The sequence below is a fragment of the Apium graveolens genome, chromosome 10 (genome assembly GCF_009905375.1).
Source record: "Apium graveolens cultivar Ventura chromosome 10, ASM990537v1, whole genome shotgun sequence".
In the NCBI taxonomy this organism is placed as follows: Eukaryota; Viridiplantae; Streptophyta; class Magnoliopsida; order Apiales; family Apiaceae; genus Apium; species Apium graveolens.
This window is the reverse complement of record NC_133656.1, coordinates 216,887,154-216,902,486: the sequence shown is the minus strand read 5'-3', so window position 1 is coordinate 216,902,486 and position 15,333 is coordinate 216,887,154. Positions and strand designations below refer to the sequence as shown.

Here is a 15,333-nt window from a genome sequence, read left to right as displayed (position 1 = left end):
CAAGAGAGATATGTGCTTCTCAACAGGAAATGTGGTTGTACAAATGAAGATGAAACTACTTGAAGATATGTTCAGTCTAGAGGAACATCTACTTGGAATCTGGAAAATGTTAAATCTCATCCAGAAATTTTCTGCTATTTACTTTGCATGTATGTTTATATCTTTTTCTTATTTGTTAGTTGAGTTATCCTCTAGGTATTTGTGTGTTATTGTCTAACAAACAAATAGGGGGAGATTGTAAGTCATATGTCATAGACCTATTTGTATATTCGAGGATTCAACTCAACTCAAATAAGAATGTAATAAGTAAATAGTGGATCTACCGTCAGAGAGATCTCGCAAAGTAATATCTGTCAAAGGATTCAGAAACAAAGTTCATCTACAGACTTGAGGAGTTAATTCACTGGAAGAAGTTCAAGAAGTTGATCATGCCTCAGTGATATAAATCAAGATCGTGGATTTAATCAAGTGACAGAGATCTCGTCAGAGTATCATTAATTACAAGGATTTAATCTGAAGAAAATCAAAGTCAAGACATGAAGAAACGTCATGGAAGTTAGTCACTCATGAACCAGACAGTACATCGAGTGTCAGCGTTGAAGTGGTGGAATTGATTCATAATTTTCAGTGATTTTCAGAAGATTTGCAGAAGAATGGTTGCTGCTCAAGACTAGAATTAATTCTCTATTAATTAATTAAGTCATCTAATTTAATTAAGAAAATAAATTATATCTGCGAAGAATAATTTATTTATTAATTGAATTAATTGATTAATTAATTCTGAATTAATTCTAGGAATTTTAGGAATTTTCAGAAGTTTAATTGGATTAAATTCAAGCATTAAATCAGCAAGACAATTGAAAATGAACTAGCATGACAATCAGGATTGTCATACCGATTGTCATGCTAGGCCATTGTCAATTGTCTCACCGAAAGTTACTCTAGGAGGATGATTGTCTTGCTAGTTCATTCTGATTGTCTTGCTAGTTCATTCAGATTGTCTTGCTAGTTCATTCAATTGTCCTACCGAAAGTCTTGCCAGCTATAGGATTGTCATGCCAAGTCAATTCTATTGGTTTTGTTGATTTAAAAAGAAGCAGAGAAGCAGCAACTAATCATTCATTCAAACAGAAGAACAAAGAACAAGAAAAGCAGCCGCCTTGAAATATTACATTTTTCATCTGCTAAATTCAAGATCAATTTCTAGTTTGTTAATGTTAAATCCAAACCACTAGAATTATTTATCTTGTTCTTGTGTAACAATCTAGCGGATCAAAATCCCTAGAACTTAATCTCAAATCGCGTTTAGCATTTGATTCTAATTATTGCAAAAATAGAAAAAGTTCATGTCGAATTTATTCTAGATTTGAGATAATTGATTTGAGATTAATACCTTGTAATCGATACAGTTGTTGTAACACATTTCAAGTTTAATAATATTTTTATTTAACTTGAATTTTGTTTCACATTTTTTTATTCCGCATTTTACTCGATTATTTGGTAACGTTTGTATTCAACCCCCCCTTCTACAAACACATTGGGACCCAACAAGCATATGTGTGATGCAAGGACATCCCAAATTCTCAATAGCCAAGAGGGAAGAAACCAAAAGGTTGAAGGAAGAAGCCAAACAGCTAAAGGCTGACAAAAGAGCACAAGCAAAGCTTGAAAAACAACTAAAGTCAAGTCAGGTTGAAGAATAGAAAGAAATTGAAGACAAAGGTGAAGATGAAGCTATGGGGGACATGGTTGGTATTGAGATGGAGGAAAGAAGTAAGGAAGAATGGTAGAAAGGGAAAAGAAAGAAGGTCAATGCAAAGAGAAAGAAGGTAGATAAGACTGAAGAAACCCAATCAATATCCAAACCACTACCCTCTATTCCTGAACCCATTATACCTGACCCCTTCATGAACATTCATGGTGAAACAATCATTCCCAAGGAGGAACCAATTGATTGGGACACCATCAAATTGCCCACCTTCCTAACCTCTTCCCCACCATCAAAGAAGCAGAAAAGAAGAATCAAATCAACACCCTCTAAAGCCTCAACCAAATTCACACAGAAACCTAAACCTAAACCTCAAACCTCTAAAGATGATTATGTTCACATCTGTGACATAAAAGAATTTTCAGACATTGAACTCTATCTGGATGAGCTGGAGGAAGTAAGGGGAATAGCTGCCTACAGACAGCTACCAGAAAGACTAGTGTTCAAATACAAAGGAGCTGGGGAAAGAACATGGCCTCTTCACAGAATTCTGAATGAAGGCTACTCTACCTTGATTAGAGTCTACTCAGCCATACAAAGGGATTCTGGCTTTACCAGGACTGCCAAGACTGAGATTTTCAACAAGATTGCCAACATAAGGAAAACTTGGAGGGAGCCCAATGCTTTGCCTAGAACTTTACTCATTCAAGAAAGAGGAATTACAATTCACAAATCACCTCATTGGTTGATGGAGTTCAGAGACAACAAAGGAGTCAGAAGATTTTTCAGAATTGAAGATCAACTAAAGATTGCCAGTAATGAAACTCTCAAGGATATGCAATCTAAGTTAGATATCAATGAAGAAGATGAAGCTGAATTCTACAGACAACTTCAACTTCAAATAGAGGAGAATGACAGGAGGCTAGGAAAGAAAACCAGGGATCAAAGGAAAAGAAAGTAATTTGCTCAGGCTAAAGGAGCACCCTTGGAAACAATGTAATTCTTCAATTCCATCTCAGCATATACATTTTTGTAGCACTTTTGAATTTCTGCTTTATTACAGTTTATATATTTGTTAAGTATTTTGTTATCATCAAGCTAAACCCAAATTTATGCCTACAGTTCTAGTAGACATAAATAGGGGGAGATTGTTAGGAATATGTGTATTAGTTTGATGATAAGTTAAGCAAAACACTTAAGTAGAAATCTAGTGTTTGTAGCCTCAACGGATAAGACCATCTTGGCTATCCGTTGAAGGAGTAGCTTTACTTAGCAATAAGTTTAGTATTGTAGCACATTTCACTCTCTGGTTTCAAGCTGTAATTCTTAGACGTTGTTAGGAAATGATCAGTCATGTTGACTACTAATGGATGTATAAATAGGAGGGCTAAGTGTAAATATTTCATGCCTTGTAATTTTGTATAAGTGAAGAAGTGTCAACGGATATTGAAGACCTTCAACGGATAAGAAACAAAGCTTCAACGGATGTCTCTAATGCTTCAACGGATAATATCCATCAACGGATAAGTGCTTCAACGGATAAAGACTTCAACTGATAATGCATCAACGGATAAAGCTTCAACGGATAAAGCCTCAACGGATAAGGCATCAACGGATGAAAGCTTCAATGGATGCTTAGTTCATTAGCAGTTGATAGTGACAATTCACAAGCTGACAGAGGCACATGGGTTGACAGAGACACACTGGAATGTGGAAGCCTCTAGAAGGAATCAAGAAAATGCAGCATTTCCATTCTGATGTAAACAAGGAAGTATTCAAAGATTTACAGATTATCCTAAATTGCATTGGATAGAGAAATGAAGAAGAAACATGTGAAGAATCTTTTCAATTGTATTTTACAGTTTGTCTTCACTTGTAAACTTGGTGATATATAAACCAAGTAGCAGCTAGTAATTAGGTATGAATTTTCCTTGAGCTGTTTAGAAATATCAAAAGAGAAAATTATCTAGTTTGTACTAGGAAGCAGCTGTGATTTAATTCTTTGAATCACAGATTTTCTGAAATAACACATCTCTGGTGGAACAACAAATCCACCAGAAAAGTTTTTAAGTTCTTTGTGCTCATTACATTTGTGTTTGAATATATATCTGTCTGCATCAGCTTCAAGCAATTCACACACATTTGATCACTCAAACACTTAGCCTTAGAAACTGCTCAAAACTTGAAAAAGTTTTGAGATTTACATTCAACCCCCCTTCTGTAAATCTCATTGTTAGTCCACTGGGAATAACAGGGTTATTGTCAACAAGAATGAATAGATTTTGATAAAACACTTGCTCCTGTTGTAAGACTTGAAACCATCAGAATTTTTCTAGCCTATGCAGCCCATGCCAATTTCAAGGTCTATCAAATGGATGTTAAAAGTGCATTTCTGAATGAAGATTTGGAGAAGAAAGTCTATGTCAGTCAGCCTCCTGGTTTTGAAGACTCCAATTTTCCAGATTATGTCTACTATCTTTTGAAAGCACTTTATGATTTGAAACAAGCACCTGGAGTCTGGTATGATACTTTGTCAAAGTTCCTCTTAGAAAATCATTTCACAAGAGGCACTGTTGATAAAACTCTTTTCTTTAGAAATGTTAATGGCTCTAGCATACTTGTTCAGATTTATGTAGATGATATTATATTTGGCTCTACAGATGAGAAACTTTGCAATTTTTTTATCAAATTGATGCAAAGTAAATCTGAAATGAGCATGATGGGAGAACTAACTTACTTTCTTGATTTACAAGTTAAGCAAGTTAGTGATGGAATATTCATAAGTCAAACCAAATAGAATAATGATCTTTTAAAGAAGTTTGACCTAATAGATTTCACATCTCCAAAAACTCCCATGACCAATGCCACTAAACTTGAACTGAACACTACTGAAAAGTATGTAGATATTTCAAGTTATAGAGGCATGGTTGGCTCACTTCTATATTCCAAAATAATATTTGAAATATCAAGACTCAGTCAACCAAAAACTGTAATCATCTCAATAAGATTACCTTTGTTACGAGAAGTTGATGATTCATCATGACCGCGTAATGCACATTATTAGGAATATGTTACGGGCTTGATGATAAGTTGTAAAAATACCTTAATAGATTTGATTAAGTGTATTTGTAGTTTTCGACGAATGATCTTATATGTTATCCTTTGAAAGAGTAGGTTATATGTTAATAAGTATTTTGTAGCACATTCCTGTGTACTGTAATGCCTTAAAAAATTAGAAGTTGTAGGACATTCTAAGTAATGTTGACTGCAAGAATGATATGAAAAATAGGTTGACAAATTGTATATATTATATGTCTTGTAATTTTACATAAGTGAAATTGAGTCAACTGCTATGGAAACACTTTCGACAGATTTTTTCACAAGGCTTCGACGAATGACCCAAGTCACATATCGACGAATGACGAATTTCAAAAAGGAGTTGATAGTGACTTGACAATCACATGAGTTGATTACACACAAAAGGAATCTGGCAGCGTGCAATCAGGATTATGAAGATCAAGAAATATTTCCATTTCCATGCTAATTTGGAGAAATGCAAATATGTTGGATAGAGAAATGAAGAAACATGTGATTAAACATCGATAGTTTTATTTTATTTGTTTATTTTTTTAACATGTAACTTGGTAACATATAAACCGAGGAGTAGCAAGTAGAATTATAAATTGAGAATATCAGTCGAGCACCAGAGATAACTTAGAAATAGAAAAGGCCAGATCTGTTAAGAATTTCGAGTTCTTTCTTCTGTAATTTTCTCTTGTAAGCAGCTATGTGCTTTATAGCATCACCGAGATCTTCAACAATATATATCTCTGGTGAAAACAACAAATCCATCAGAAAGTTTTAAATATTGTGTGTTTAGTTACTTTGTGGTTTGAATACTTCAATTTCTATTATCCGCACTTAGCATATTCAACCACAGTTATATAATGTTGTGAAAAAGTTCTTGAAATAAAAAAGAAACCTAAAATTACATTCAACCCCCATTCTGTAATTCTAGTTATTAGATTGTTGGGGAATAACACACATGCTTGCAAACTCAAGTATCGAACAATCTCTGTAGTTACTCTCAACCGCAGTATGTTCTTCTTTACCTCTTACAAAGATTGGCGATTTATGACCTTGTCAATATGTCTTGTAACATTGGTCAACCCCTCAAGAGATTTTATTGCATTTTTATACGGTGAATTATCCCTTCCAATATGCACAAAGAAAGGATATCTCTCGTTAACATTAACTTTTTTCCAATTCTTAAATCCATCAATAGTAAATGCATGTTATGAAGATGAGTCCTTTTCAAATAAACAACTCGGAAAACAGAATGTTGCATCTTTCGAAATTGAATATTCAAGCTAATGCCATGAACTGAACCAGGATGCTTGAAATCGACGATGTTGATTTCCAAACTCTGTAGGTGGATATTGTTTTTTTTAATTTTTATTGACATGCTCCTAGCCTAATGTATTCACGCCTAATATCATCACAGACGTTAGGGGGATACATCCAAATTGGACGACGCAGACGTGGATCGCATTCAAGTGATGCAAGATCAATTGGACTAGTTGTAACTGTAGGAGGAGCACTAGGATTAGTTGTAGCTGAGGTAGGAGCACCAGAAGGATCATGAACGGAAATATGTGCAGTACTAGGAATCGTTGTAGCACCAGAAATAACTGAAGAAGTAATGGTAACACTAGGAGTAACATTAGAAGTAGCAGTGACACTGGGAGTAGTTGCACGACTAGCATGAGAAGTAGAAAAATAAGATAATAATGTCTTCCTTTTACGACCTTGACTCCTGCAACCAAAATACAAATTTTAAATAAGATAAATTCAATGTTCTTAATTTTAAAGAGCATTTAGAGATCAAAAATATTTGTTTACCTTATTATCAAATACATTAGTGCCCGCAAGGGTTGACTCAGTTGGTTAAAGAGAGGAAAACTAACCTCTTGGTCACAGGTTCGAATCCCACGGAAGGAGAATTTATGATTATGCCTCCTGAGCTCTCTGTCGCTTAAATGCGGTTTACCTTGGTTCACGTGGTTTGCAGGCTATTACGTGAACCCGTAGGGTTTACCCAGTGCGCACCCGAAGGGTAGCGGCTGCGGGTTATCTACGATAAAAAAAAAATACATTAGTATATATTTTAAATAACATGTGAAAATTAAAAATAAATTTCCAACCTGACAAGCACTATATCTACATTATTAATATATATATTAATATTAAAAATACACATATTTAATCTAATTATATATCGTGACTCACAATTAAATATTTATATTAAATTCATACTTTATACAGATATTATATAAATAATTAACAAACTTGACAAAGATGAATAAATGAACTAATCTTTGAACAAATAACAAAATTAAATGTGACAAAAAGAAATAAAAAATTAAATAACTTACATTATTAAGTAATAGAAGTCGGATGGTATGAATAATTTGATCAAGACTCCGGCGTGAACAGCAGCGACCTAATACTTTAATAGGGTTCCGTCTTTTTTTCCTACTCAGAGCACTAGCAGGCATGATTTTTCTCTTTTCTCTTTTTCTCTGTAATTAATGTTCTTATGTTTCGTTACCCACAAGACTTAAACGATGTGATCCAAGAAACTTTTTTTGGAGAAAAAAGAAAAAAAAATATAAAGAATACATTTTTTCAGCTTATTCCCGAACAACTTTTATAAAAAAAAGGAAAAAAAACTGCAGATTTAGGAAGAAGTTTTCTTTATTTTTGTCTCCAAAATGTTCTTCCCACTTTTGAAAAGATTAGGAGAGAAAGGAAAATTAGTTATTTTCTATTTTTTTATTTTCTACCCTAGATTCGGAAACACAGCAGAAGAGATTGGTTTCCAATTTTTATTAATCTCTTGGCCCTTTATATTATCTTATCAGAGTTATTGTTTAATATGGGCTGGAGGTCTTTACTAGAAAGGGCTTTTCAAATTTTCACCTGGGCTGGACATGTAGTAAGCTGGAATCATAAATATATTTCAAATGGGCGGTTAAAATTTGAATGGGTGCAGAGACCCGGCCCGATGAAGATGTGGAGCGGGAAGACAAGAAACTGCAATTTGCATGGCGCCGCCACGTGTTACACTTACGCGATATACACCTCTCTCTCCCCTTCCCCTTCCTTCCCTGCCAAGATCCAAGCCTCAAACTTTAGTTATAGCATTTACATATTTATGTACATTTCGATCTTATTGGATTAAGAAATCCGCACACCAAATTTATTATGACGACTGCGGAGAGGAAACATGATCTTTCAGCCATTGCCAACGACGTTCTCACAAGATGTTCCCAGTTCTCTCTCTCTCTCTCTCTCTCTCTCTCTCTCTCTCTCTCTCTCTCTCTCTCTCTCTCTCTCTCTCTCTCTCTCTCCTCTTTGTGTGTGTATATTTTTATTTATGTTCATGCGTTACGTACAGATTGTTGGTTTTTTGACAGGGATCATTTTAATGATAATTTTGCATCTATATACCTGATTTATTTAACAATCGAATTCTCAAAATAACCTAGTTCTTAATTGCCGAGTTTTCGATAATAGCGATTTATATAACTACATATAATATATATGCACCATATACAATCAAATGTTTATAATTGAAATTTGTATGTGCATGCTAGGAAAATTAATACTTCAGTTGATGCATTGGTGGAAGAATTTGACGATATATGGAAACCCGAAAAAGGCGACTATACAAGGAAATTGGTGGAATATTGCAGCTCCAGGGCTCTGAATGACATGTGCTCTAACATTAAAGAACTAATCAGTGATAGAAATTTCAGCCGCCTCTCATTTGATATGATGCTGGCCTGGGAGAAACCTAGTTCCACTGCTGAGGATGAACAATCGGTTTATGCTCATCTAGCTTAATTTATGCTAACATAATGTGACATGAAATTGGTTTTTTGCTAGTATATATCCTAGTTGTCATGCTCCAAGGCATTTTATGGTCATAATAAAATATGTTTGTATTGTATTCTCTGGCTTTCAAATATTTTCTTTGCAAACCTGAAATTGTGTTTCTTAGCGGATTTCTACATGATTTTTCAGAATTAGAATTTAATTAAGGTTTGATGTTTAATTTCTATTTTGAGAGTATCACTGTGGCACAATTTCTAATACTATATTATGTTATTTAAAATGATAGATAGACCGGTACACTACCTCTGGTCCTCTACTCAGGGACGGATCCAAGGGGGGCATGGGGTGGCCATGGTCCCCCAAAACCTCCCCCAAGAGCTTCTATTCTTTCACTTTTATATATACATTTTGATCATATGATATATTGGGTCCCCCGTCAACTAAAAATATATGATAGTCTCCTAGAATATATTCATCAATCTCTTAGATTTGTCTGAAATTTCTTCTCCCCGGTTTTTTTTCCTGGTTCCGTCCCTGCCTCTACTATATTTTTAATTGAATGGGTGGAAATCTTTTGGGAGCATATGAATCAGTTGTGAAGTAACAATATATTACCAACTTCTATGTTCTCCAATGTGAAGTAACTCTGTCATAAACTGCAGATAAATATTGATAAGTCGTTATGACAACAACATTATATATATGTAGTCAAATAATTACAAATGAGTGCACAAGGGAGTAAAATTTCCCTACCCAGAACTAGAAGTACTTTAAGCTTTTCTATGGTTAGACGTTTGAATTTATTTAGTGGAAAGAAGGAAAAATAGTTATGCACTCTCAGCTTAGCAAGATCTTAGATGAGCAACTTGGGATTGCAATAAAATTGTGATTTCAGTGCCTTTTGACAACTCAGATTATCTAACATATCATGCATGTTACCCTTAGAGTCCAAGTTGAGTTGGACAGGTTTACCTGTGTTTGAAATACTGTATATATCTGTTGAACCTTGGGACTTAAACAGGTGCGGTAAAGTTTTTTTTCTCGTCAACATAATCCTATAATATTTGTAATTGTATTATTTTTTGAAGTAGGAACATGTGGCTAAGGAGAAAGAGGAGACGAAAGTCCTTACAAATTCGAATCAACAAGATCAGATTCCTCTTTTCTATTCGGACATCATGCCACTCCTAGTATGATTTCCTCTAGCTCCTTTTCTTTTAGTTCTTTCTGCATTCTAGCAATGAGGGGACCTAAGTACGTTAAGTTGCATGATTTGATCTTGGTTCTTTTGCTGCATAAGGGCCAAGGAATGCAGTTAACTTAATTCAGTTGAATCGAAGGGGCCCTAGATTATTAGTGGCATATTTTCTTGTATGGTCTTATTTCTGACTGTTCATATTCTTATGAGAAAGTGGATACTTGGCAATCAGGTAGACCGAGAACCCAGTGTTGGAGAAGATGCATTTGTGTGGTTGGTGACAGTAGTCCCTTTAATAGCAGATGTCGTTAATGGGAGATTTACATTTGAGACTCTGACTGCCACTACAGTCAATCGGCTTCACTTCCCTGCTTATGATAAATTCCTAAAAGAAATTGACGGGTATTTTTAAGATCTCTTTTATGCACTGTTACTTGAATCTATATAAAACTTCACTTGTATGGTCAACATAGGCTAATGTGACGAAATCACTGAAGTTAGCTTGTAAGAAAATCTTGATAGCTGATCTATAAATTTTTTAAATACGTGTTAAATAATATTAAATAGAAAAATATGAATTTGTATTTTGATGCTGGAGAACTACTAAAACTATGATCCAATTTCATCCAGAAAATTCTTCTTGCAGTATATTGCAGCAGTTTATGGCCAGGACTGTTTAAAAGTCAAAACTGAATTGACATTAAGATTTGAAGGCAAACATACTTTTAACTTTTTTTCAGTTTATTCTGTAAATTGTGATTCTTAAGAAGACAATAATGGATTATACTTGAAGTTAATAGGGCCTTAATTATTAGTCTATGCATCATAATAACAAGTGAATGCTAATCTCATCAATTCTGCTTTACATAATCATATTCCTGAAACCATTTTCTGGACCTGTTTATTAGATGCATAAAACATTTGCAAAAGCAAGAAGTACCAAGTGGAGTGGACCTAGTTGATGATGAGTTCATTCTACACGTAGAGGGGACTGCAAGCACTTTGAGGGTGGTGCGCCATATTGGAGTGACAAGTTGGCCTGGTTTGTCCCAAGTCCTCTTTAGTTTGTTTTAAAAAAATATTTATATCCCGAAAATATGTATATTATAAACTTAGAAATAAACGTAAGGGAAATTTGTCAAAGTCATTACTTTGATTTATATCGTATCATCGAAAAGTGGTCTGTTTATGGAATAAAACATAGGAGTATTAAGAGAATAAACTTTACTCATATTTTATTAGTACAAAAGAATTGTACTCAAGTCTTTCCTCTTCTAACCTATGGTTGTTTGTCTAGGTAAGCTTACACTGACTAATTATGCTTTATACTTTGAGGCTTCGGGCGTAATCTCATATGAAGATGCTATAAAATTTGACCTGTCGAAGGGCTGTGGTCAAAATGTGAAACGAGCTGCCACAGGACCATGGGGCGCTCCTCTGTATAACAAGGCCATTATTTATGAGTCCTCGGACTTGTAAGATTACTTTCCGATGCAGATTTACGTGTCTTCCTAATAAATTCCTTTTTGGTGAATTCAAATTTGCATATTTTATAACAAGTACCATATTTAGTTGTCAAAATATATTTACATAATATGGTAATAACATAGTTGAAACCATTTCTTAAAGTATCGACCTTTCAAATCCACCGCGTAAGTTGTGAAGGAGATGTTACTCTGCCATAGTTTTAAAAACAATTGTTGTGATTTCAGTTGAGTTAATCATAGTTCTGTGTGTAATCAATGAATTTTTCCATCAGGAAAGAGAGTATCGTGTTAGAGTTTCCAGAGATGGCTAGCTCCACCAGACGAGACCACTGGCTTGCTCTTGTAAAGGAGGTCATGCTGTTACACCAATTCTTATTTAAATTTAAGGTAGAATCTCCGGTGCAAGTCTGGGAGATGCATGCAAGGACAATACTAGGAATTATCAGGCTCCATGCAGCTCGCGAAATGCTTCGAATAACACCACCAAATCCAAAGACTTTTTTGATCTTCACCTTATTTGAGGAATTACCTAAGGGAGATTTTGTGCTAGATACACTGGTCGAGAGCTTGAAGAATGTCAACAGTGGACATCCGTGCAGTGCTAGCTCAATTTTAAGGAACTTGAATGTCACACAAGCATGTGGCCTATGCACAGATACAAAAGAAATAACTGAGGAATCTGAAGTTCTAAGTGGTCAAGCAGAGAATATCTCATCACTGGAGAGCGTTATTGATCAAATCAGAGACGAAGCACGTGAGGTTAACATGGCCAAAGCTACCACTGAGGGACTTAAGGAGGATGGAGTATCTGATAGTTATGCGGTTCTGAAGGTAAAAGCGCAATCAAACTATATCCGACTCTTTATCTTTATGATGTGATTTTTTCTTACATTCTTGTAATATTATCTCATATCCTACTCTGCCACCTTCGGTTATGGCTGAGATCCAGTAATTTGCCTAATTTGATTGTATAGGATCTACTAAAATCTTTCAGTAGTGCATTTATACCTTGGTTGCAAGAGGTTTTAACATGGGAAAAACCTGGAACAACTGTCATGGTGGTTGGTGTTACTCTACTTATTGTGTACATGTAAGAACTGTCATTCTCTTGTTCTGAAACTCTTGCCCTTGTTAATATGGCACTAACCATCTACTAAATTTGAATTGTCAAGTAGAACAGAAATAACTTGTCTTTGTGGTATAGGGAGTGGATTTGCCAGACAATGGCAACTTTACTACTGTGGACAGTTGGCAAAATGATATGGGCGAGACATGCTAGAGTTGGGGAAAAGTATACCAAACTGGTGGTGTGTATTGACTCTGATCAGACGACATTGGAAAGCCTGGTATCAGCACAACATGGGTTGAATACTCTCAATGAAATAATGCAGTTGGCAAACATTTCAATGCTGAAAATTTGGTCCATATTGATCTCGAAAGCGCCTAAGGTAACTTCAGTAACATGTACATTGTAGGAATTTGTCCAGACTATGAGGTACCACAAAAAAAATGCAAAAAATTTATAAATTTTAAATAAAAACTATCATAGGACATTTTTCATGTGCCTTCTTCCAATGATTTGTACATGGAAGAAGATGTTCTGCACATTTTTTCATAATTTTAATGTTGCATTGTTCTATAACAGAACAATATTGTTGGCACGAGCGTGGCCTACAAAGACACACATACCTGGATCAAGTTTATCTTCTTTCCTTTGCGTATCAAGCAGATACTTTTCTCTTTATTATGTTAAACCTGCTTACTTATTTCTTAAACAAGAAACCGGTACTCGGTTGGAGATTTATAAATTATACATGTTTACCCAGCCAAACTGCCTGCTAATACAAACACCAGTACATTTACGGTTTTAATTCTTATTGAAATATAATTAGAATTTTTTTTAACTTAATCTGATTCCTCATTCAATGTTTTCCCTTTAGTTTTATGTTTCTTCATCCCAGATTCTTGGTTTCGGTGGCAGCACACGAATATGGTGATGATGGGCATGACCACATTAGCAATTGTACTAGCAGTACTTCCATTCAAGTTCATCATAATGGGCTTCATCTTGTATATTTTCACGACAACATCAAAATTGAGAAAAAACGGTGAAAATGAACAGGGAAACCGACGATTGAAAGAGTGGTGGGACTCCATTCCTGTTATTCCCGTTGAAATTGTAGAGAAGCAGCAAGATGGCTCATCAAAATCAGTCTGCCATGACTACTAGTACCAAGTGAAAAAAAAAAGATGCAGAACTCCATTTGGATTATTTCTAAACCTTATCCGATCATTTGTGGCTCATCCAGAATGAAGCAACAGTCATTTTTTTGCAGCAATGAATGAATATGTGCTACGAATACAACAATTAAGGGATCTGACAAGCATAGAAAATTATGTGAAGGAGCCTGCTCTGGTCCGGTGAAGAGGACTTATTGTTTACAGCACAAGGCAAGATATTTGATGTATTAAGTTACGTGTATTCAACATGTCAGCATAGAGTATCTAGCCGGAGAGATAAAAAATCAGGTGGTAGCTTATAGCATGCTATATCCTTTCTTTCTTTCTTTTTTTCTTTTGTTCGCGGGATTTTTGTATTGTAAACTCTGTAATTGGTTTCTAAAAGTAATTGTACTACTTTGTCGGAAGAATAGGCAAGGACATATCTTCTCATGCAGTAGGTATGTAAAAGGACCAAGATGAAAAATGAGTACATCAATTGTTGTGTTCAACCTTAACAGTCTAAATGCGGCCTGGAATTTGTTTTGATTTGGGGAATTTTGTTTGTTTATACTTTCTCTTGTTTAGTTTTGGCTCAAGCAAGATAAAAAGATTATTGTCACATATCATGATTCTTAGCAGTTAATACTGTAATAAGAGTTGTATAGTTACCAAAGATTGTTAACTCTAATTATTTTCGGACTAGTTAAAAAATATATAATCACTTGAACTCAGATCTATAATAATGTTCTTGGGGTCGCCTAACATACAGTAACTAACCTTACATAATTTTTTTTTAACTAAGCAAAATTTCATTAATCACGAAATTGAATCATACATCAAAGTTTCCGGTACAGGAGGAGACCAAAATGTGTTTGAACAATTTACCATACAAGGTTCCCTTGTCCATAATTGGGCAACCTTATTGACTTGGCCTTTAACGAAAGAAATAAAAATGTCAGGGTGACTACTAAGAATAAGAATTGAGACACATTCTTGGATCACATTACCTACTTCTAAATAATTTTCCAGACGCTTTGTAATTGCATATTTGCATTGACCATAAGCAATGAGTTAGTTTCAATATCCACCGTACTAATCCGTAATTCTCGAGTCCACTTCAAAGCCTCCAAAACACCCCAAGTCTCAACCTCAAATACAGAAACCTCCCCTATCGAAAACGAGGTCATTCTTGTCACTACAGATGCATCCACATTTAACTTCACTCTACCTTCCTCGAGAGCATGCCACTTTATATTCTCTCCCACTATGATGTAACTGAGGTAATGCTTTACTCCTCCTGAGATGTCGCCACTGCGTCACCATCTTACTACTCCATTGCATCGCAAGCTCTAGTGTCACCTGCTTTTCCTCCCAGATTGCAAGCATACCAAATACACCAGAAACCAGTAGCAATCTGTACCCACATTTCCTCAGTTTCTCTGGCTAGAAGTTCAAGCAACCATTCTAGAGTTGATTCCACGCTCCACGCATCAAAATCCAGACCCGGAGATCTCCAGCACTGTTTAGCAAAACTACAATCCAGAAAAATATGTAAAAGATGTTCAACATCAAATACACACATAGGACATAGTATGGTAGTTTGCACTCCTTTACTTCTCAACAGATTACGCATAGGAAGATTATTCCTACAGATTCTCCATAAATGTATTTTAAGCTTGTGAGGTGCCTCTATTTTCCAGAGATTCTTCCAACCTTGCTCTCGATCATCTGCAACATTTATATAATTGTGCATATACCAGTATTTGTACCCTGACTTTACGCTGCACTTTCCATTTGCAGTACTCGTCCAAACTATA

General features: G+C 35.2%; 1 protein-coding gene across 3 annotated transcripts; it reads left to right on the top strand.

Annotated features, from left to right (window-relative positions):
- The first annotated feature begins 7,828 nt into the window (after positions 1-7,828).
- On the top strand, positions 7,829-14,071 carry LOC141689246 (uncharacterized). Of its 3 annotated transcripts, none has more exons than XM_074493479.1 (10): positions 7,829-8,043; positions 8,368-8,596; positions 9,700-9,798; positions 10,039-10,208; positions 10,715-10,848; positions 11,104-11,281; positions 11,566-12,124; positions 12,268-12,383; positions 12,498-12,741; positions 13,255-13,438. In XM_074493479.1, the coding sequence occupies exons 1-10, from the start codon at positions 7,976-7,978 to the stop codon at positions 13,288-13,290; spliced, it is 1,833 nt and encodes a 610-aa protein (XP_074349580.1). In that variant the 5' UTR covers positions 7,829-7,975; the 3' UTR covers positions 13,291-13,438. The 3 variants fall into 3 exon arrangements, with proteins under 3 accessions (XP_074349580.1, XP_074349579.1, XP_074349578.1); XM_074493478.1 differs by having other exon boundaries at positions 13,234-13,438; XM_074493477.1 differs by having other exon boundaries at positions 7,835-8,043; positions 13,275-14,071.
- The last annotated feature ends 1,262 nt before the right edge of the window (positions 14,072-15,333 follow it).

Excerpts from the sequence above, each read along its gene's own strand:
- LOC141689246 (XM_074493477.1), top strand. The coding sequence starts at position 7,976 with ATGACGACTGCGGAGAGGAAACATGATCTTTCAGCCATTGCCAACGAC. Across the intron at positions 12,125-12,267 it reads ATAGTTATGCGGTTCTGAAG|GATCTACTAAAATCTTTCAG; the intron begins GTAAAAGCGCAA and ends TTGATTGTATAG. Across the intron at positions 12,742-13,274 it reads TGATCTCGAAAGCGCCTAAG|CACACGAATATGGTGATGAT; the intron begins GTAACTTCAGTA and ends TTTCGGTGGCAG.